The sequence below is a fragment of the Antrostomus carolinensis genome, unplaced genomic scaffold (genome assembly GCF_000700745.2).
Source record: "Antrostomus carolinensis isolate BGI_N321 unplaced genomic scaffold, ASM70074v2 scaffold2752, whole genome shotgun sequence".
Lineage (NCBI taxonomy): Eukaryota > Metazoa > Chordata > Aves > Caprimulgiformes > Caprimulgidae > Antrostomus > Antrostomus carolinensis.
In genome coordinates this window covers 38,305-62,544 of record NW_010301455.1, presented here as the reverse complement: position 1 = coordinate 62,544, position 24,240 = coordinate 38,305, and the positions used below count along the sequence as shown (strand labels likewise).

General features: G+C 45.5%; 1 protein-coding gene across 2 annotated transcripts in view; it reads right to left on the bottom strand.

Annotated features, from left to right (window-relative positions):
- PKP1 (plakophilin 1) overlaps nt 1–24,240 on the bottom strand; it is a 43,976-nt gene that overhangs the window by 18,887 nt on the left and 849 nt on the right. For both annotated transcript variants that reach the window (XM_029083881.1, XM_010163438.1), the window contains exons 2-3: nt 17,285–17,385; nt 7,226–7,650 (exon numbers count right to left, since the gene is read on the bottom strand). In XM_029083881.1, the coding sequence (XP_028939714.1) occupies nt 7,226–7,650; nt 17,285–17,385 (526 nt within the window). The remainder of the gene's footprint in view (nt 1–7,225; nt 7,651–17,284; nt 17,386–24,240) is intronic.

Genomic DNA, 24,240 nt, shown 5'->3' with positions numbered 1-24,240 from the left:
GCCAAAGAAATGCTAAGAATAAAGATCTAGAAAAGACAACTAAGTGTGGTCACCACCAGCAGCAGCTTACAATAAGATAAAATATTTTGACCTTAAGCATCCAAAGATAACTTGGCCAGTGAATAATATCCACAAGTCTATGGCAAATTTCATACAAAATCTCAAAAGCCAACAATTCTGCTGTGACACTGGAAGACAGCATGAAAGACTGTTTTGTCTCCCCAGTCCCTCACTGGTATAAAGTTGCATCCAGTTTAAATTATTCATTTAAGCACCTGTGTAGTCAATGGAGAGAAATAGATGCTTCCAAAGAACAATTTGCCATTGTGTCTTAGATGTTTTTCCTAAGACAGGAAGACCTGCCCTTTGGAGATACCTCTACCTCTGTTGGTATACAGGAATGACAGAGAAGAGTCTTGGATTGGACCTTAAGCATTCAGTGTTTAAGGTTAAATGAACCTCATTCATTTTTTATTTCTACACTAACAATAAAACTTTACTTCATCATATGATTTTTTCAACAGTCTGAACCTCTATAAAAACTTGGCTCCGAGAAACTTCCATTACACTTGCAATAAGGAAACATGAAACTGGAAAGACAAAGTTGAAACTAGAAACCATGGATCCTCAGAAATCTTTGGTTTGGAACCAGGATTCTGTGATTTTTTTTCTTAGACTTTTTCATGCCCTGAGACACACAATAAATCTGAGACACCAATGGATCCAGCTCGAGTAGCACCAGAGAGACTTCTCCTTTGACAATTCAGACTTGGGCTGGCAGTGTGGGGAGGGAGACATTTAATAAAAATACCAGGTCAGTGGCCATGCAGCATATGTAAACATGGTGATTTGTTTGTTTGTTTTTAATTTACCAAATTGGGAAAACCACTAATCAGGTGCACTTTTTATGGGAAAGAAGGATGTCCATTTGGTCCAGCTACTCAAGGAAGGAAGTTTTCTACACCTCCATGCCATAAGAGGTCCAAACCCTCCTTCAGCAGGGAAAACCTAGACATCCAGGTCCAGTTCTGTGTAGGAAAAGATGGGGAAGGTTCCATTTCCCCTGCTGGCTCACCAACAGAAGTTCACAGAGGGTGAGCAGCCAGGTTCAGTCATGCCGCCCAAGAAGAAGCAGTGATTTTTCCTAGCTGAGAATATAATCATCTTGGCAAAGCTTGTGCTAATGGGAGATTGTTCACCAGCCAGTCAGGGATATTCCTAACCAGATTCACACTACGAGAACAACAGCCTACTCCAAGACAAATTCTTGGACTGTGGCCATCTCCAACCTGGGCCAATGTGCCTGGTAGGAAGAGCTCCAAAGGTTGCTCTTCCACAAGAAAGAAGCAATCAGAAGAGAGAGAGACCTCAATTAGAAATGATTCAACATTTCTAGGAGACAAATTAGGTGATCAGATTCAGGTGTGGAAGGGAAACAAATACTTAGGAGGATCGGTATCACAGAAAGGCAAATTCCCTCATTTCATACTGAGGGACTTTGTCCTTTCGTACACTTTGTATTAGCAGATTGGTTTGTGTTAATCAGATCTAGGTCTCCATCCTGGTTGTTAGGGCTACAAGTCCCAGGAGAGGAAGAAGCCAGAAAACTCTAACAAATTCCATTGTTCATTAATAAAATCAGAGTGAAGACATTCAAACCAGAGTGGCCCTCCAGAGTCAGGCCACACTGGAGTAAACTCAGTAGTCATGGTCCACACCAAGGAGACATGTCCACCTCTGGGACATGGCACCAAGGTTTTGATGCCACTGAAAGCTCAGCTGGAGCTTCCCCTCAGGCTTTTCTCTGTGGGTAGATACCAGGGAAGATGGGCAGATTGACGCTGAGCCAGGGAGGAGGGGATCCTCGCCAAGTGCAACGATATGAACCCTGCCAAGACAGCATCACACACAGCTCCACAGCAATTGCTTTGGATGCAAACACACAGTGCAGACAACTTCACATCACAAGGAGCCAGCACAGTGAAACTGACATTTTTAGAAGCAGTTTATCCCAATATGAACAAACCAAAATGAAGGTGCCTATCACCATACTCGGTTCTGCTTTCATTGTGTCGCATCGCCCCGGAGAATTTATACTTTGATACTGATCACCTTTATTTATCCCAAAAGAGAGGAGATTTATCAGAAAACAGCCTAAGTACCTTTTTTGACTCTTTCAGTAACTTTTGTATATTTTCAGTCTTTATAGTATTTCCAGAGAGACTGAGCTCCAGCCTAGGAATGAACAGTTACAGGACACACACTTACTGTCCCTGAAATTCAGCCACAGCTCACAGAGGCTGCTGCAGCTCATCTTGGGCCAGGTCAGTGTCACAGACCAATATGACTCTATGGAAAATTCAAAGGGTTGCTCCAGCCTTTACTGCCTCCTCCACCGCTGCCAGCCAGGGTATTCAATGCCTTTAACAGAGTAGCACCAAGATATTACATATTTCCAAGTGCCTTGAGAGACACTTACTTTCACATGATCTCTAATGGGATGTTTCCATCTCTTCCATATACAGAGAACACCAAAGGGAAATGCATCCACATCTTAAAATGAGGTCAAAGGTGCATGTGGTATTATGGAAGACAATGCATATTGTAGGTGTCCATTAATGGCTCCTGATCTATATTAGCAACCCTTAAGCTGGGGAGTGTCTGCAGACACTCCAGCTCACCTCTTCATCTTCACAAATGAGAATACCTTGAATCCTTCACAAGGAGGAAGATAAGTCTGGCCTCTCAGTAATGTCTCCAGGTCAGACACCTGGGTTTCCCCTGGATTCAACCGAGAGGTTCTTACTTTGTTAGGAGGTAACTCACTGACCCGCCTCAGATTTCAGCTCCATTGGCCACTGACTGCATCTCTGCAAGGGCAACAGGTACATCCAGCTTAGATGCAGGCATCTCCTAAAGAAGAGATCTGCACGTAACCAGTTGCCTACTGCACAGACTATTGCAGACCCACAACCACCACTTATCATGATCTAGCCAGGCCATGGGCTTATCAGTCCCATGTGCATGTGGTATCTGAATTCCTACATGCAACATGTCTGCAAGCAGAACTAAAACAATGTCAGCCAGTGGGAGCTGCATTTTTCTTGTACCTCAAGTTCCAGCTGGAGGGGGACAAAGTTTTCTAGGATGCACTTAACATCGCATCCTTTATTAATGCTTCTCATTATCACTGCCTGCTGACCAAGGAGGATGTAGAAACATTTTTCCTGACTGGACTGAATAGCAACATGTTATTTCACTAAAAGCTGGCTAGCTCAAGATGACACACTGTCACTTGGAGCATGTTGCAAGTACCACCCATCAGAGAAACTGGTTAAAAGCAGGTAAATATGTGTAGCCTTCACCAGCTGCTGAAACCACTGTTGCTGCCAGTTTCCAGGATGAAAGGCTGCAGAATGTCATGAGAGCCCAAAAAGGAGACATGTTCCAGGGAGAATAGGGAGACCTGGACACCAAAAAGACCCCCTGAAGCTCTATCAAGTAGAAGGACCAACTCCAGAGAGCTGTATCATGGCAAAATGTGAGTGCTGCTCATTGAGAACTGCCTTCGGGCAGGAGCCACGAGAATAACCCATGAACTTCTGAGTCCAGGGCAGACATACTGAGCTTGGAAATGATGTTCCAGATATGACATAAAGCTTACAAAGGCTTAAGCCCCTGAGTGGTTATAGAGATGTATGTCTGGAAGGGACATCAGAAGGTCCCTCTCTGCTCACTGAAGCAGGATTGTAATGACAGGGGTGGTGGAAACTCTAACCATCCTCCTTCAGAAGAAGGTTTCTCAAAGCAAGTCAGTACTGTTTAACCTCCTGATCTGAACAAACAGTGAAAAACTCAGATTTCATCACCAGAACCAATACTATGGGTGAGTAAAACCCTACATCATGGTTTAGTTTATCATAGAATCATAGAGTAGTTTTTCCCCAAACATATTTAGGTGTTAAACTACTCATCAGCTAGCTGGAGGAAAGGTGCTTTCATCAACTAGAGTTGCTTCTGTGAGAGGAAGAACTCTTCTGAGAGATTGCTATCAAAGAGACAGCTCTTCCATGTCTTACACAGCCAAAGCCAGTTCAATAAATGGAACCAACCACACCATCAAGAATAGTTCCAGAAATTACTTTATGACCAAATGCAGAGGGACTCTGGAACCAACCACACCATCAAGAATAGTTCCAAAAATTAAATTACTTTATGACCAAATGCAGAGGGACTTCTCAGTACAGATAGTTTGTCAGTTCTTGCATACTCAGTCTTTTGATATCTACACACCACTATCACTACCTGAGAATGTCCAATGACACCTTTTGCATCTCACACCATCCAAGGAGATCCTTAGCACAGGACATCTGAGAAGCACCACTCTTGAACCAGTTCTAGCAGTGTCACTGCATTATGGAGCAGTTTTGTACCACAGACAGACACAGTGGATCACAGGTCCCACTGTAATTACTCTCACAGCAATGGAAATCACCCCATTGGATCACCTCTGAAAGTGTGGAAACCATCTAGCCCTTCCCTTGCTTATAGAGACGGTTTGATAACCTGCAGACAAGATATCCACCTACTCAGATCTGCAGTATGAAAACCAAACACAAAATTATCCTTGTTATAAAGACACAAGCTCTACCTGAAGAATTACTAGAATAGGAAGAACAGAGCCCCAAACAGGGAACTACCAGCAGCTATTACCCAGCTAAGCCCTCTTCCTGCATGTGGAGGTTAATAATGGGATGCCTACAAGCAAACCTCTCCTACTCAAAGATCAGGCTACCCAAATGAAGCTCTCCAGGTGCAGAATCCTCCAACCAGAAACAGTCCGACACAGCAAAGAGACCTCAGATATGGTCCTAATCCATCTCTGAAGGCCCCTTCCCAACAAAAGCACACTACAGACCAAGGCTAGCAGTGACCTGCCAGATACTTTATAAGGGCTAATGGCCTTCCAAATAAATAATTTTTTCAAAGAGGAAAACTCCCTAGTATGTTTCCAAAACTTTAAGGACAACCTCATCTCCTCTGAATCAAGAGCAGAAGCGCTTGTACAAACTGCCTTCGGAACTAATCCAGCTCTGCAGTGAGTTTCACGCGAAGCAAGGGGGTGTGCCGCAGCCAAATCAGATTTACTCAGGGGACACAGCCCCAGTTGAGCCTATGACGACTTGAAGCCCGACGTTTCCACATCAGAACCAGTTCTGCCAGATAAGCCATGCCCCAAGCCAGGAGAAGTGTATAAATGGGGCCACTCCCTAACCAAAGGGCATCCAGTGCTGGAGAGTATTCCTCTCACAACAGCAGTTCTCCTTCTCTTCAGAAAATGCCATTATTCTTCAAGCAGCCTTTCCAAAGCAATGACCAAGTCTACAACTGTGAGATCTGTGCAGTGCAGAGCAGGGCTTGCTTTGGAGAGACCCTGCCTGCCTGGGTCTAACTTCTCAAAAGCAATATTTTCCCTAGGCAGAAGCCAGCTGCAGTCCCATGTTTAATCATTCTGCCATCCCTCCCACTACACTTTTATGCTCTTTAGTCAGAAATTCCTTAGAACAAGTTACTTCCAGTTTACATAACGTCTCTGTTTCCTATTCCAGAGGAATTACAAAGCTTCTGAAATTAGCAAGCCAATGCCACCGGTGCTCCAGGTTGGCCAAGGCTAATTTTGCATGTGTTAAACATGAAGTAAATGGACACATGGGAAGCTAATGTTTCATGACAACATGCTAACGGGCAAGTGACATTTCTGGGCATATACCCTCTGGGACATACTTCTACTCAATGCAAAATGAGGGAAGCTGAGCAGAGAATTAGACAGAGAAATCTGGAAATCAACATTCAGATGTGAAAAAGATTTGGCTGACATTGCTGACTGTGAGGGGGCATTTTCTCAGTATCTACTTCACATCTTTGGTCAACAGCTCAACAATTTCTGGCCCTTGGTGTGAGTACATTGTGAGCCCTGTTAATTAGTCTCGCACTTATATTGCAGTGTGCAAATTCTCTTTTGGACCAGGGACCACCAGGAATGAGCTTGGGAGCTCCTAGGGTTTGTGTGACAAGCTGCCATGCCTGTTTGGGAGTTGTGATAACTTCTGGGTTGGTGCAGAGCAGGCCCTGTATGACAGTGGTGCAACAGTGGTAGTGCAGTAGCCCCTGGGAATGCTTGTGGAAGATGGAGACCCTCCTTCTCCAGCCCAATAAAACATTACAACCTTGCAGTTCAAAACATGCAAACCATGGTCTTCCAAGACTATGGTGTGTGCAGATCAAATCTCTTCCAAGACAGAATATGGTTGGTGCTCTGTTGCCATCAGCATCAGGGCAGCTTTGAATCAATGTCACTGTAATGCCATCAAAACCCCACTAGGTTTTTTTTAGCAAGAACTCTGCTGCATTGCACAGATATATCATCTTGGGAGTGTCTGAGCTCACTGGTGTGTTTTACATGCCCTATTGTTGTAGGCAACATTGACAAGAAGAAACCTGATGCTAACTGAGACATGAAGGACCATCCTCCTCCCTTGCATAATTCCTGACCCCAATGGGACAGGATGCTCTGGACAGGAAGGAATTGAATAGCTTCTGTTCTCTCCTCTTTCCTGGCTAGGTAAATTATTCCAGTTAGGCTATTTATTTCAATTTTTTTTTTTTTTTTTTTTTTTTTTTTTAATCCAAATCAGACCTTTTGGGTGAATGAAGCAAGGGCTGGGTGGAAAGACAGAGGGGTCTCAGCAGGTTCTCAGCTCTGGTCTGAGTCAGATTCTCAGAAACCAACTCCTTCTAAGGTAGTTGATTTTTTTAGGTTTGTTTCCTGCCAAAACAAAGCAGTGTGACAGCCAGGAGAGGCGTCCAAACTGCACACCAGGCTTTCCACTCCTCACCTCCTCACCCTCATCTTGCAAAGGAACTGTCATCCAATACCACCACAGAGACTGGCAGATCACCTTGCCCAACATCACACAGCTGCAGCAGAGACATATACACTGAGCCAGTCATATTGGTTTCCCTCCATGGCCCATAAAAAGAAATAAGCCCTTTAAGAGTGTGACTCATCTGACCCACTTCAGACTCTACCGCAGATGCGATTAAGCACAGTGTGCACTGGTGAGCAGATCTCCAGTGGCTATAAAGCAGCTCAGGTGACCAGCTCTGACATCTCCAGAGCAGATGTCTACATTTATTTAGATTCAGCCCACTGCAGCAGACTTACTTGGAGCTGGACTGAGCCTGTCCATAAACCACGTCCTGCTTGCAGCTCATCATGGGCTGGGCATAGACCACATCAGGTTTGTTGCTTGAGGGGCAGGAGAGGGCCCGTGCTGGCATTTTTTTACTTGTCCTGGTAGTTCCTTGCTGGGTGCTACAGCTGCTGTAGATGCTCTGACGGTTCAAGGTTGCCTTGTGCTCTGCCCGGACCCCTCCCTGACTCTTCCTCAGTGTTCCCCGGGGTGGTTCGCAGTAGAGGTCGGGCTCACTCCGGCTGCTCTTGATGTTCTGCACAAAGCAGTAGTCGCTGCCGGCCCTGGCAGGGCTGCAGACAGCTTTGCTGTAGTGCTTGCTGCCCCAGCCCTCCATCTGGCTGTACGAGCTGTAGCGCCTGTTCTCCACATCCCGCTTCAGCGTCCCATTGTACAGCTGGTCAATGAGAAAACAAGAGACAAGAAAATTAGGAAAGGGTTGACCTATAAAGCGCTATTTCCAGAGCACTCCTGTGTGGGTGTCACAGCTACCAAATTCCTGAGCCTCTTAGGTATTTTTGTGGTCCAAAATTTACGGGAGATTAGCCCACCTGCAGCCCTTACAAAAGTGCCAAACCCTCCCTTGAAATCTGGGGACACTTAGGGATCAGGACATGGCATCCAGGAGCTTGAAAGCAGAATTGAAAGCTCAAACATGACCCTGGCATTAGAGAAAATGCCTTATTTCCAACACCTGGGGTCTAACCCAACCTGTAATTAGAAGAGCTCACACTGCATTTCTTGCCGTCACAGGAATGATGCCCCATTCTGACCTTCCAGTACTGCCTGCATTATTTATAAAAACTTCCTTATGCTATTTTGTTCCCCTTCCAAGTACCTTAGGAAGGGAGTAAAGGGAGTGAAAACCAGTAAGAAGGGATCCTTGAATCTCATTGTACCAAGAAACAAGTGAAGACAATGAATGTCTGCTTATGAGTTACAAGGTGTGTAGTATCAGCTTATATAATGGGATGTTCTGAGAACAATGGGGGATATGCAATAAGAATTGAGATGACTAAGCCAGGAAGATAAAAAAAAAGAATAAAAGACAGTAAAAAAACCCCAACTCCAATTAATCAAGTGAAAAAATAGCTTTAGCTGGCCTGCTGTTAGTTAAAAATATCTTCACCACTTCACCGACAGTCCTCCAGATTTGTCCCAAGTACACTAGGATTTAATCCAATATTCTTTTGCGATATTAAACCTTCTGGATGTCAATCCACCTGGAAGCCTGAAGGGTTGTATCCACATGAGAAACAAGTCACTAAGGTGTGTACTCCAGAAAGAAAAATAAATAAAGCTATTTTAGTGCTGTTTGCCCCATGATACTGAGCTTTTCCACTGCATCCCCCTCAGCACACTGGCAAGCAGATCTCCAAGACATACAGCAAATATAAACTACAGAATAAAACTCCATCCCCCTTTGGTCTATCTTGGGAAAGGTCATCCATGGTCTCTTCTTGGGCCAAGGTTTTTTTCCTCACTTAACTTTAAGCAGTGGTATTTTGGATTTCTCTTTCTGCAAAAGCCACCCAAGGATTCCTTGGGCTGGGAGAGAAAAGTCAACACTGGCACCTTATTTCCATGGAGGTTCAAGGCACAAAGTATGAAAAGCCTTTGTCTGTGCAATAGTTCATGTCACTGAAAAAAATCCATATTTCCTAACTTGGAAACACCACGTGACAGAGAAACTGGAATCCTCTGCAGACTCACCCTGAGTCCCGCTGCTCTGCCCCAACTTCAGCCCAGCCCTGAGCACACTCAGCATCATTCCTGTCTCCAACACTCTGCAGAATTGTTATTATGTTAATTAATTTGGCCAAATATTTCCATTAACAAACTGATCTTCAGGAATGCAGTGAATCCTCTCTTCTGTGCCCCAGAGAGTTGCACAGGTAACGGCTGAAAACTTTTAAAAGGGGTTACTTATCCAGCTGGATAAGAAGAAACCCTCTAGCCCAGCTACGCTGATACCCAGATTGCTCTGTCATTTGAGCACCAGTCTGAAGCAGTTTTTCATATTTTCATTCTGCAGGTTTGCATTTAAACAAGTGGATTGCTGGAAGGGAGAAAAGGGGAGCAAATTCTCTTTGCATTTACTCCAGAGGACACAGAAAAAAACCTGTTAGTACTGCAGCACAGCGGGTAACAGGTTTGGTGCGTACCGCAGAGCTCCCAAGGACTTGGAAGCAGAATTTGCATGTGATAAGGACAAAGAACATGGGTAAGTTCAATAAGTTTTGGGATCTCCCCTGGCAGTGGGGTAAACCCACTGAAATTTCCAGGATGGTCACGCACAGAGGTTCTCCCCATCCTGGTTTTGCTTTGGATGCAGCATGCAGGCAGCAGCAGCAAAGTGACCTTTTATGAAGGCATGATCTACCCCACTGAGAATGAGTATGCCCTTCTAAGGGTGATATCATCCTCATTTTTTCTTCATATTCCTGGGTTCAGAAACCCTCAGGATAGTGAGGGATGGGGCAGGGCTGCAGCAGGAAGGTGCAGGGTGGACTTTGCTGCTTGGTGGAGTGGGGAACCCACTCCCAGGGCTCGCTGCTGGTGGTGCCTGGCTGGAGGACAGAGCAGCAGCTTGTTAGATGTGAGCCCTGTCGTTTTTCTTTATGAGTCAGTATAAGCTGGGATTATTTTGTAGGGCTGTCAGAAGCTTAGCAGAGCCATGGAGCCCCTGGGCATTTGCTGAAACCAATTCAGCTAACCATGGAGGAGCTAACTTGTTATTTATCTAAAGCTATTGTTTGCTCTCCAGTGTACTCACATGGACTCTCCACCAGCAGAATGGGCGAGGGAAGGTGTGAGTGTGTCTGTGTTTATAGATATAGAATTATTGATTCAGTATTTCCTGCTCTGTTTTATAGTGGCATATAGCATTGTCCTCTTTCTTGCCAGACCTGAGATGGGTGAAGCAAAGTGACTGCCTCTTTGGAAAGACACCTTTCTGCAACACAGGGAGCCCTGAGCGGCAAGTCAGTGCAGGTCCTGGCAGGGCGGGGAAGCCTTTTGCAAACTCATGGGAAAATAGTTCCCGTGTGATGTGAAGCTCATTACCAAAGTCAGTGAATGACTTTTATTGCTGATTCTACCAGATGCGTGGCTGAGCCCATTTTAATCTCTTTCAAGTGGCACGGACCTAATTGGTATCTTAGAATTCTTCTTTGCAGCAGGAGCCTGATCCAAAGACTCCAAATCGATGAGGAGTCGCCTGCCAGCTTCAGCGGAGTTCAGACCTGCTTGCCAAATAGTCTCTATGAATCCTTGCACAGACATAGATGACCTGATCACTTCTTGATCTTGACAATGTGTCAATGTCTGTGCCTTAAGAGCAGCTTTCTCAGACTAAGAACTATGTCACCATTTCAGGTGTTCACCAAGATAAGTCAGAGACCTTCACTTCTAACACCAGAGCAAACATGGCCAGGGGAATGGAGCTCCCCGTGCTGTTATTTCTTTGCTGGATGTAGTGATCATGAGATAGGATGCACAGCAAGGCACTCTGCCGCCTGGAAAAGAGATGACATCTCTGAAGGTGAAGTTGATGCTATTACATAGTCTGTGGTTTAAAAAGCCACCTGACAACAATCTTGTAACTTTTGCTAATGCCATTATGTGTGTAGAGTGAGCTCTGCCTATGCAGAATAGGATTAGTGAAAGGAAATAATCAATCTCTCACCTTCAAACCTCATAAACTGCCCAGATTTTCTAACACCCTGAATTGCATCTGTGGGTGTTTGCACGGGGGAGTTGGGCCAGGTCCACCCCTCCTCCCTTTAGGAGTGCACAGAAATGCTGGAAAAGACAAGGAAGTCCCTCAAAGTGGATTGGAGACAGAAAGCAGTGATCTCCTCTTCACTGCAAGATCTGGAAACCAGTTTAGAAGAGCACAGGCTGTCACCAAGACTTCTCCCCATGAAACCTAAGAAGTCAGGGCAGCTTGGTAGGTCTCTCCTTTCAGCCAGACACCATCATGCACTGGCAGTCCCCTGCACTCGTAAGATGCAGCAGGATGCTCACGTGCAGCCAGGCAACACCAGCATCCTGAATTTAATCCTGAACTTCTCCTCCCTACTGTCAAATGAGCCTGTATGTTTGAGGCCAAGCCTTGGGAGCTGTTCATTCATATTAAAACAAGGAGGGGAGGCACGGGGAGGAAAGGCAGCGAAGATGAGCGCTGATAGCATGCAGGTGCTCTTATCAGACCCAAGGAGTGAGTTCTTTCCTTCACTGGCAGCAGCAAAGAACTGCCTTTGAATTAATAAGCATTTGTGGATCACCAGTTCTCAGCCTGAAATGCAGGACCATATCAGGAACATCAGCTGGAATATCCAACAGTCACACAAGAGAGGTAAATAAATATCTTTAACCTCTTATTTCAACTGGAATAAAACTGGTGCTAGAGAGGAAGCCAAAACGGCATTATCTGAATCATGGATCATGAGTCCTTTTATTTTTCTTCCATGTCCTTTTCTGTCTTTTTCTTTCATAAACTGTTTTGTTTTGTTTTGTTTTGTTTTTTAACAGGAAAAGCCCCTCTCCTCCTCCGCTTTCCAGAGAAGCAGAAGCACACAGCAATGCACACCAGCTCAGAGAATCATGCTCCAATCTCAGCGCTGCCTTTCCATGTTAGAGGCCCTCCCAGATAACTGGGTGTTTCTGACTTCTGCATCTAAGGACGCGATCAGTTCATTACCCAGCTCTAATTTTTTCCCTTGCAATTTGTTTGTTTCTAGAGCAGCAGACAGAGAGAAGTAAAGGACTCCGTATAAACACGTCAGGAGCAGGTTTCTCCCAGGCTGGAGGGCAAAGCACAGGCAATGCAACATGACAGCGTCCCACCCTGAGTGATGGGTGGGGAAAACTCTTGATGCTACTTGCGAAATGCTTTAGCTGCTGCCTGCTACACACTCCACAGCAGGGAGAAAAATTGCAAAACCAGCAAATACATTGTTTATCTATTTCTGAAACGCTCTTTCCCACCTCTCCTGGGTGCTGTCTTTCTGTATGCTTTTTCATCTGGTTCTTTATGTAGCTGAGATTTAGCTCGTGATGATTCAGTTTGTTCTGGCCCGGGAAGGCAATGTCCAACTTGCTACTCCAAAGCATAAAGCTTCTTGCAAAACCTCACAGGGAGACCAGGGTCTGATGGAGCAATGATGTGCAACAACTATAAATCTTTATTTTATTTGATAAGATTGCCCAAACCACTCTATTTTTGGGATTCTTTTCAGCTTGAATCTACCACCACAGCAAACAACAAATTTTGTCCTGAAATCCTTGCAGAACAAAACTCTCAGTGATGATGAGAAATTTTTGTCCACAGAGGTAAAGCCAGCCAGGGATAGCAGGGAGTGTTCCCGTCTCGTGCGAACACCTCTCATGCAGATAACGCATTTGGGAGAGAAAGCTCTGCACCTTTCTCCCACAGAGAACATTTGCTTAAGAATCTACATACAGTCTCCAGTGCAGAGGGATCACCAAAGTACATGTTTTTCATTAGTGCCATAACAGACATAATTGCTACAGAAACCAAGCTGCATGGGTCAGTGCAGTGCAGAGCCTGAGACCCCAGCAGTGGTACCTGAGGAAAGCAGTGGTCAGCACTGGTGGCCCAGTGGCCACTGGTCCCCAACTGCTACACACCAGGAACCAACTCAGTCAACTGTTTTAATCAGAGCAGCATCAGAGGTTCCCTGGTCTGGGAGGAGGACTGCTTGCAGAAACGTTACTCACTACAAGCCCCAGGCTGAGGACACCTTGGTGGGGATGAGGATCTGCTCACCCTGTTGGAGGCAGAGCACCTAACATCTGAGATGTGCCTCCTTCCCTACCCAGCACACCAGGAGCTTGTTTGCCCCCCATTTGGGGCAGTGCTGGCGGGGCCATGCTGTGGCTTACACCCACATTGTGCCGCTGTATTTCCCTCCTGTGGAAGCAGCAGCACGGGGAGGTCGGATGCTTCTGCACCTTGTCCTGATACTGCAGCATCCTGACAATGCCAAAACAGACATGGGACCTGGGAACGCCCAGACTCTCGGGTGGCCCCTGCCAATCCAGCAGACTCAGGCAAGAGCAGTATTGCTGCAGGTGGGAATTAAGCCTCAGAGGGTCTTTGCTGACAGCATGCACCCTGGCTCCACATGCCGCCTTCCCATGGTGTCGGGGATCTGGCTGTGCATCTCCAAAGCTGTGCCTGCAGCTGGGGTGAACAGCACACCCCCCACAACCCACGGGCCACTGGACTGTGACAGTGGCTTTGAGCCCAGCGCTGAACAGACCCCATTTTTTGGGTGGTATTGAGGTGTCAGAGTCAAGGGTGCAGCTCATGCTGAGACTTCTGCTATTACTGCACTGCTCTAGGTGCCCAGTTTAGCTTATTTAAACCTCCCTCAGGTTTGTATGTGTAAATTGTGGTCACCACTGGTACCTTCTGTGGGACCTCAGGCACTACTCAGGCCTTACACCAGGACATGGCACAGCCAGCTGCTGTGGTTAGATGGCTTTGGGAACCAGTGGCCACTCATAATTCACGTTGTCAGTAGGGTGAAAACTGTCTCTAAGGGTCTTCTGGGCTCAACAGCACCTGGATTGAAAGATCATCTTAACAAAGAGAGGTTTGCACTCATTACTGCATCCCACCATGGTCACTGTGCAAGTGGGACTGGGGACTTCATCCCTGAAGGCTGAGCCAACCCCTGGCATGTGAGCCAAGGAAACGCTGCAGCCCAGTGCAAACCTGCTGCCCTCAGAGTGCCTGTTTCTGGAGTGATCCCACTGATTTCACTGTTACCTACACTGGTAATGAGTAGGTACTCATTGCAATGCTCATCACAGTGATGCTACAAACAAGGTGCCCCACAAGAGGAATAAACAGAAAATAGTCTCTAATAATAGGTAAATCAAAGGTTTTAGACAGAATTGTTGATTGGTCCAGAGAGAGCTCTTCCTCCAGACCTATCATTTCTTTTGCTCTAATATTTGAACCTCAATATTATAAGACTGGGAAAAAAACTCAGAAGCAAAAAGCTTGAGATTTCCAAGATGATACAAAACAAGACAAAAGGAGGAAGTCAGGAATAATGTTTCACAGTTTTAAGAACTGTGGGTGAGCCAGGATACTACCTGTCATCTAGAGTCACCATCTAAGGCAATGCCTTTGATTAAGCCAATCTAAGAGCAGTCTCTAAGTTGCAGGTGCTGTGGAGCAGCAGCATGGACATGGATTGCCTGTTACACCTTTTTAACTCCACAAGTCTTAGAGTAAGTAATTTTCCTGAATACTATACTGGGTCATTTGCCTGGAATGTCTGAATTTGCCTGTGCATCTCAAAGGAATTTGTGACTTCTCAGAAACATTCACAGCACCAGCTCCAGCTGGAAAGGAGTCCAGCAATTTTGTCTTCAAAAATAGATTTTCTTTATCTTTGTTTTCATGTCTTTCAACCCAGGAATTACAAATAGGAGACATTTTTTAGAATGCCTAGACTTTGCACAAGCTTCAAACTGGCCCACAGACAAAAGTTAAAGTTCACCCAAGCTGGAGGCTGGTCGTGGATGTGTGTAGACCTTTAATAAATTTCTGGAAGTAACAAAATGGAGGAGGTTCCTCCATGTGGTTGGGGAGTACGATGTCTGTTAAGCTTGTTAAGCAGATTTAGGCTTGAGGTTATATGTTCCAATGTGCCAATGGCACTTGGGACTCATCGCCCCTAACTGCAGTCACCTATCTACCTGTTGGGTGACTGCGCCGATCCAGCTGCCAGTGGAAGGAGATAGGCATCCAGAGGGGCTGATTCATCCTGACCTGACAGATCTCCAAGATAGAGAAGATGAATCACCTCCTCTACCTCTCTCTTTGTTGGCTATGGGAGGAGTCTAGACAACTTGTTAAGACTAAATGGCTGATTTTTAGATAGACACAGTTAGGTAAGACAAATTTTACTGTGAATCCCTCACAAGTCCCAGTCCCTTTTTCTGAAGCAGCCCAGGTCTTGAAGACCTTTACCAAAACCTTCTAGAATCAAAGGTTTGTAAATCACTTAGGTTTGGAGAAAGACCTTCCCTCATTAGTACATGCAGAAGAGCCCTTCAGAGAAAAGCCAAGAGCTGTGTAAGTCCATGGTGAACCAGAAGTGACTGAACTGCTGTGACCACAGTACTCTATGGTGTCTAATGGAGGCCCTGATCTTCGTAATCATCTTGCAAGCTGTTCACCAGAACACCAGCATTGCTGGACTGAAATGCCCAGCAGCCAGTGGTACTTCTAACTACCTAGTATTTGTCCAGCTGTTCTAATGATTGGGAAGAAGATCAGGAATGAACAAAATTAAACAGTAATCTTCATACCAGCAACACTAGCTGCAGTACCACCTTGCCAGAATGAGCATGAGTTGGGGGGGCAACTGCAGAGCTGGAGCTTGGCTTCCTCTCTCTTTAATAAAAAAAAACATCTAGAAGCTACTGGAATGGCTGGAACAGAGCAATTTTGTGTAGACAAAGCATAACGAACTGCACTAATGAATCACAGCAGACAAACAGCAATGCATCATTGAAACAAAACATCTCAATCATTAGACTTCTGCAGCTCAGAGACTCCACCTCTGGCTCAGGAGGTCCCTCAGTTGCAAACTTCTGGTGGCCACAAAAACACTCTGGGATGCATCCTGCCTGCTTGCTATGCTTAGACCTTCTGCAGGTGCCCATCACTGCCTTAGTGATGGAGACAGGACACTTGGCTGGATGGACCTCTGCTCTGACCCATCACAGTCACCTTTTTGGTCTTGGACCATGCAGAAACACCACTGTATGGGATTTAAGCAGCTCAGCAAAGGACATTGAAACAAGTCAACAGACAGACTGTAAATAAAAATTTCAAAGACATGCCAGTGCTCCCCATCCTTCCTACTGAACATGCAGGAGGCAGCAAACCCAGTGATGCAAACCTAGCAAGTGACATTGCTGCCTTGAAACAAGCATGTTACACCAAGGCCATTAAGAAAGAACAGATAAATCTTTCTGAAGCTGGGGAATGCTGGTGTTATGAACAGGCAGAGGATCTGGCAACTACCAGGAAAAGCTTCAACCTTCTGTCTGTGTGCTTGAAGCCAACATAAGCACCTTTCCTGGTTCAACCCTTTGATGGTCGACAGGGAGCTGCTTTACAGTCTCAGAGCTGTTGAAAGGAGCCTTTTCTTTTTCCTGTATTCAAATCCCAGATCTGTTAATTGCTCCTTTCTACTTTATAGCCGATGAAAACCAAGGAAGAACAGAATAAAGGTCTGAGGTGGAGGGGCACATGAGTACAAGTTGCCCCAGTACACAATGGAGTGGTTTGGAGTTATTGCCAGTGTACCAAGAGTCTGTCACCAACGACAAGACCAGGACCTCTGTGGGATGTATAAACTTAAGATTGCACAAACACAAGGACTATCTCACCTGTGCTTTTTCTGGCAATCTATAATACTTTCTTTGGAAATCACTATGGGAGAAGTGGACCACCTCTTTTCAAAGCTCAGAGAATATCTGAAAAGAATCTGCACTGGCATTGATATTGGGAATAGCACCACAGTTATAATGCACATACCCTGGTCATCACCACACAACTACACTGATTTTGTTCACAGAGAAGTTTTGTGACATGGAAACAAAAATGGAAACTATTCCGGGTAAGCAATGGACATGCTCCAAACTTGAACTGAGTTGTGAGAATCTGAATCAATGACTGATCTTTCAGACAGCTTCAAACCTCTTGTGCCATGTAGATATTCATCCACAAAACCAGGCTAAATCTTGTCCACACTAAAATCCCCAACCACACACAACATAGATATAGGGTCCTCAATCACCCTCCTCCATTTCATTGAATTACTTTCTAAGATAGCTGTAACCGTGCATAGTCTCTCTCAGGCAAGTTTCTGAAGAGCTATGACCTTGCTACAGGACTGCTCCTGCTAGAGGGTTCTTTCTCTACGAGTTACCTCAAGAGTATGCCACAGTTTCCAGATAAAACAGTATCTTACCGGATATCCCCAGCTGCTGTTTCCTGTTTGGGTTTTGGCATAATAGCTGCCCCGGGATGTCCCATAGCCATAACCATCAGCTAAACTGTCGTACATGGAACCTGTAAACAGAAAAAGCATGGTCAGGAGGAGAAAGCAGTCCCAGTAGGCATCCTTCAGAACACAGCACTTTTTTTTCCACTGATTTTAGTTACTGAGGAATAACAGAGTTAGAAACATTAACAGGAACATAGGAAAGACAGGCAGTGGTAAGTTGAGCCCTTACCATTGCAGGCAACTCATAGAAGATGTTCATTCCAGAAGAACTTTTGGAAACTCCAGCTCTTAGACCACAAGCAACAGCCTAAGGTTTTCAGCACAAAAGACCAAGTGCCATAAAATCCACAGTGGACAAGAACAGACAGGGTCAGAGACCAGGCCAGTGTCTTAGGTCTTTGCTATATGAGAGGAACTGGATGATATTTCGTGCTACACATCCTGGAAGGTCTGAACCTGGAACATACTTCCCTTATTCTGACTTGGAGGTAAATAAAATTTGCCTCTTCTCTGAAGACAAAACCCACCCCTGACCCTTTTGCCAGTCTGGTTTTCCTGGTCAGAATACTAGCAACCATATCAACACAACATCAACAGCAACCACATCAACACAAGCAGCCTGAGCAAGGCTTGCTAAATTCAATACATAGTAAACAACAAACACGATGGGTAAATGGTGATCAAGTCTATTGAACACCTGGGGATCTGAAATAGTCAAACACTGAAAAACCTAATTGCACTGCCTTCAATTTCAATCTCTGGTCTCCAAAAGATCACTCTGTGTACTTTCTTTTCCTGAAAATATATTGAGCTTCATCATTATTTTTGGGGTGCTGGGGAGATATGTAAGACTAGATCTCAGATACAAATATCTTGGAACCAGAGGAACCCATCAGCCATTTCTACTATTTATAGAATCATAGAATCATAGAATCATAGAATGGTTTGGGTTGGAAGGGACCTTAAAGCTCATCCAGTTCCAACCCCCCTGCCATCAGCAGGGACACCTTCCACTAGACCAGGTTGCTCAAAGCCTCATCCAACCTGGCCTTCAACACTTCCAGGGAGGAGCAGCCAGAACTTCCTTGGGCAACCTGTTCCAGTGTCTCACCACCCTCACAGTGAAGAACTTCTTCCTAATATCTAAGCCAAACCTTCCCTCTTTCAGCTTAAAGCCATTTCCCCTTGTTCTGTCATTAACTGCCCTTATGAAAAGTCCTTCCTCAGTGAAGGACATTTCTCAGTGATTTATTCAGTGTGTTTGGATTTGCCTATCCCAGCCCTACTAAAAGCTCTTCCAGATGGCTCTCACCAGTAGCCATTGTCAGTGCAATCTTTGGAACCCTCTTAAAAGTATTATACTCAATGCTACATTCATCACTACAAGAAAAAATGAAGTGGATCATTCTCTTTCTGTGCTGGAATTCCCTTAAACCCCTTCAGATGGTCCAAAAGAGTTTAAGGTCATATAAGTTTCATTTTCAAAAGTGCTCAATAATTGTGGCATCCCAAGTCCCGTTATGAGGAAGTGCAAACCCTACACTCCAATTAGCTTCCAGGGGAACCTCTGAATGTCTAACGAAGTACAAAATCAGGACTTACCTGTCTTAAGTTATGCACCTAAACTGGTGGGTAACGTCAGAAATATCCTAATCTCTCTGATTGTTTGATAAGTCACATCTCTTAGATAAACTGGATAAGCTTGACCACAAAGGCCCTGAAGCCACTCAGGTCTTCTGTAGCCACTGATCCTTGGAATAAATCTAATTTATTGCCTTGCCTGAGGCATCCAGAACCTGTTATGGTGATTTGGTTCGTGTCTAAAAATTCTTGCATTTTCTCAGGAAGATGATTCCTGTAGATGTGGTATAAATAATGAGATTTGCTTTCTCTTGTCAACAAGAGAGGAGCAAGACTGCATGGATGGCAGCATCTGACAAACATCCCTGAATACAGAATAAGCAACAGCAAAGTAGTTTCACAGACGTACACTTGTGCAGAAAATCACAGGATCTCATTTTCCATAGTCTAGAGACTTGGTGGCATTGTTCCCTATTAATATCTCTCCAGCCCTGACTGTTTCATGTATATTAATTTGCACAGCACTTGCTGATAAGGCAAGGAAATGGTCATCAACATGCAACATGAGATGCAATTCAGCTGTGCCCTCCACCTTGTGCTTCCCTCCCCATCCTGGGATTTCCCAGAAACTCCAAATCAGGACATTAATGTTGGGCTTCAGCAGAAGCAAGGCAGGTCTTGAAATGGTAAGTGTGGGCCAGGTGGTTCACCAGGGGACAGAGTTAGCTAATAACAATAGTTCTGAGCACAAAGATAATCCCATGATAACAGTTTCCTGGGAATACCTCTGTATAATCAACCTCTTGTTCTGTGCAAATATCACGTAACTGTAGGCAGGAGCACCTGGGAGCATCTTCCTGACACTGTGGGTGAGTAGTTGGAAGAAAGGGTTTCTGGGCATGACTCACAGGTTAATCTGACCAGTCCTTCCTGGGGACCATGCTTTCCTTTCAGGATCCATTCTTGCCATGCACTGCACTAAAGACTTTGGAATTGAGCAAGAAGACACCAAAAATAAGCCAGTTTAGGCACACCTCTGATTTTCTTGTATAAATTCACCTCTACATGGCCAAATTCAAGACACCAGGCAGTTCATGAAAGTTTATGTTCTTCAGTTGTGAAGAGTTGCCTTCACCTCCAAGAACTTGTATATTAGAGCTTGTAAATATATAATTATATATAACCTCAAATGTTCAAGGCATTTTGAAGTCATCTTGCTGGTTGGAGAAGGTGCCTCTCCTGCCACCACACAACCATAATTTATTGTTTAGAGAGCTCAGTCTGAAGGCCAGGAAGAATCTGGGGATTTTCTGACGGAGGCAGCTAAAGAAAACATCATCTTTGTTTAGTCCTGCAAATTTAGACAGTTCTCTGCCTGGTTCATCTTGAGAGCCAGCTTGGAGGTATATCACCAGCCCTCAGGGAGAGGAAGGATGTTCCTCTTTTAACCACTCAAGGGTAAAGACCATACAAGCTGGTCACAGGTCCTGAGCATCTGGGATAAAAACAGACTATCTCCTGAAAAAAAACCCATTTTGACAAGGGTTGGAAATGTTGTTTGGGGAGATGCCTCCCTGGTGCTTTTTTATAGCTATGTCCATATGTCTGTGTCTCATTTGTTGTCATCCAAGCAACTGTTTAGGTCTCTGAAGTGAGCACTTGCACTTGGACAAACACAGCGACAATTAAAAACATGGTATTAGTAACAGATAATAGAAGGGACAGAGGCAAAAAAGACATGGCTGAGAATCACTCAGATGAAGCACAACCTCTCAGTGACCGTGGTTATGGGCAGAAAATACCCCTGAGGGTTGCTCAGGTGCTGGATGGGCTGTCGTAGGGGCCCCTCTCTCCCACCCCCAAATCGTCATCCCCCAAGGCACTTGGTCAATCTAAAATATCTTTTAACTCCAGTGGGACAGTTCACAAGGGTAAAAACTAATTATAACAGATGAGGATTATAGGATCTTGCACTTAATCACTGTGAGCCCCACTACATGCTCACCTTGCCCTTATCCTCCTCCCTATAGCTGTTATTGATCATTGCAGAGCAAACTGAGACTTCCAACTAACCCAGTATGCCTGTGCTTGATGAGTTACCTTCTTCAAAGGCAACTTGGTACCTCTTGAAGCTAAGAGACTGGTGGCAAGGAGGAGAATTGTGTTAAAAGTGCCATTTTTCAAGGACAACAGTGAAACACTTCAGCCGGACACATAAAACTAACAGGGAGCATTGTGGAAATGGATGCATGTTAATAAATATTAATCTGTGGCAGGGAAAGGCAAGACAAGAACCAGTCACTGGTAGTGCAGGCTGGGCGAGTTAAATAATAAACTATGCACGGCTTTACAACAATAAGGATGATTAAACATAGGAAAAACGTAGTAAAAGAAGAGGGCCTGTGGGAGGCACAAAGCAAAGCCTGGATGCCTCCGAGGAGAGAAGTGTTAGTGAAATCCCAGAAACTGAGATGAGGAATCCCAGAGTTGGTCTGAGGAATGACCAAACTTCATTTCTGATTTCTGGCCTATGAGGTAAAGTGTTTTGGTATTTTTTTTCTGAAACAATAATCTAAGGTTTGTAGAAGAGTGGATGGCTTCCACTGAATCAACTCATGCTGGGGGAAGGTTACAGAAGTCTTCAAAAGACTTACTACCCCCAAAATCTCCTCTTCCCTTCACATCAGAGTAATTCTCTGAACCCCCATTCAAGCTAGGTGGGATCCCATCAGAGCTGGGTAGGATTTCTCCTCGCTCAGCCACAGCCAGCATAGCAAAGCTCTAAATCACTGCTCAGCTGCGACAAGTCACTGCTCCCTGCTCTACCCTGCCAGCCAGTGACAAGTCACTGCCAGAACTTTTCTTTAGCCAGAGGACTTTGCAGACTAGTGCTGGTGGCTACGAGGAACTGGTTCAGCTTGGCCTGGCCTTTTCTCCTGCCATGCCACTGAAATTCATTTTCCCTGGAAATTTGCATTACTCGCAAATTCAGAGGGAGCCATCCAGTTAGCTGTTCCCATGGTGAGAAGGGCAGCTATACCCTGGGGCAGACCCCACAGACCCAAAACTCTTCAGCCATCCTTGGAAACACCCATAGCTGCTGTGTTGAGAAATGGCCCCACTGTGGGTACAAGATTATGTTGCTTGCAACAGGTTTCTGCTCACTCTTCTACCCCAGTGCACACCAGTTTGAGCCCAGATAGATCACCTTGCCCTGCTGTGGCTTGTGCAGGTATTAGGTGACACCAGATCTTCAGAGAGTGGCCATAAGGCCTTGATCTGCTGGACTCCAAATAACCGACTAGTTTTATGTATCCATCAATTAGCAGAACATTAAAAGAACGTCTGTTGACCCTCTAAAGAAATCCCACTTATGGGGTACAACAACACCTATCCCTCCTACGTGCAAGAAGGGTCCACGTCTATGTTCCCTGTCCTACGTACACAGGCACTTGTGTTCTTGAAGCTCTGTGCTGTGCTTCAGCTCCTGCTCAAACCACAGACCAAAACGCAGCAACTGATGGCTGGACCTGGACCAACCCCTAACCAGACACATGCAGAAAACTCTCTGGGTGCAGAGGGCACAAAGCACTTGAATGTTTATCAGGGGGCTTTGTGAATTCTCCAGATCATGCTGCCTTTGAGGAGCATTGCTGAGAAATTATGGGGATGCAGGCAGCTGATGTTGGAGGAGCATTTGAAAAAGCAGACATCCACATCTGACAGACCCATGTAGCCTGTTTGTAGGCAACATTAATGCTTCTCATTAGGTCTGCTCAGCTAACCTTTCAACAGTGGTAAAAATCAATGCTTTAAAGTTTAGCTTGACTCTCTCAGGCTTCAGTCCTGAAGAAAACCTGGAGAATAAATGGCAACATCTTGTCCTCCTGGGATTCCATCCAGAAATGCACCGAGAGAGCAGCTGCGGAGATGAATCAGCCATCAGGACCTTCATGCTGGCCAGACTCCCTGCGGTGGGAACGGGACTGCCTCGGCCCCATGTTTGGAGACAGCTCCTGGGAGCTGGATATGACTCAGCTTCCCTGGGACACAGAAACCAGAGATGCACATTTCCACGCAATTCCCATTCCCAGACATTTCCAAAAGTGTCTGGAGGAGGAGTTTAGCAGAGACAGGTAGCTTGGGAATTTGCTTTTTTTTTTTTTTTTTCTTTCCCAGAGGTTTCACCTGGGCTCCTCTCCAAGCAGAATAATCCCCCTTTGCCTCCCTTCCTTCCTGCCTATGGACAGCAGTGGGAGACATCTCCCTGCCCACTTCCCCTTGAAATACCCCTCCACTAAAAAGGGAAGCTGGCAGTGCTCAACCCCCATCCAGAGCCTCTTGTCTCATCCTGGTTTGTATTTTATTTTGTCAGATCTGGCACCATAACACCTTAAGCAATAAACCCTCCTGAGGCAGGAGGAGATTTGCATCTTCCATTTTGGTGGCAGAAGAAAGCTCTCCTTGCCCCATTACCCACCCACCTCTTGGAGTCTATGTCCACAAACACACTAGAAAAGAGAGAGCAGAGATTTATTCCTGGTGGTGCCCATCATAGGTCACTGCACACACGCCATCCACCACGAAGCTGTTCTATTCCCTCTGTGGCAGCAATTGCAATGCACACAGCCAGGATGGATCCTTTGGCAGCACCACCTCTACTGTTCAACCAACAGCCAGTGCCACCTGGCTTCTCTTGGTAAACCAGCAAAAAAACGTGTCTGGGCCATGACACCTCATCAGCGATGGATTCAGCCTCATGATCCAGCTTGGAAAAGCTGCTGGGCAAGACATGGTCCTCAAAAGAGGTGGCAGAGACTGGCCCAGCTCACCCAACTTTCCAGCAAGCACCCCTCTACATGCTGCTTATTCCAGACACAGCTGAAGGGTTCAGCCCTAGCCCCGGCACCCTCCTCTCCCCCAAAGCCTTGAGCTTTCCTCTTCCTGGTGAGCTCAGCCTGGCTGGTGAAGTTGCTGCAGCTGCCAGTGAAAGCACCTCCGAGAACCAGGAGGTTTTGCACTGTGGTTGTTGCAACCCTCTGGGTTTGCAGCTGGCAGTTGGGAAAAGCTGGGGTTTACCTCAGTTTACCACTCAGCTTTCTCTAGATGTAAGTACAGCGAAGAAAACAATTTGCCAAGCCTTGACCCAAAGAGGAAGGTGTTCCAGCAGGAAACCTGGCTCCAGGACTCAGTTGATTGCGATGGGACAGACTCAGTGCACGGAGGTGGACCATCTGCCCAGACCCCTACACCCCTTTCTACCCATCTGCAAAATGTATGGATGATGTAAATCATCCCCACTGAACCAAAGCAAGCCACTGGAGTAAGAAAAGGACATC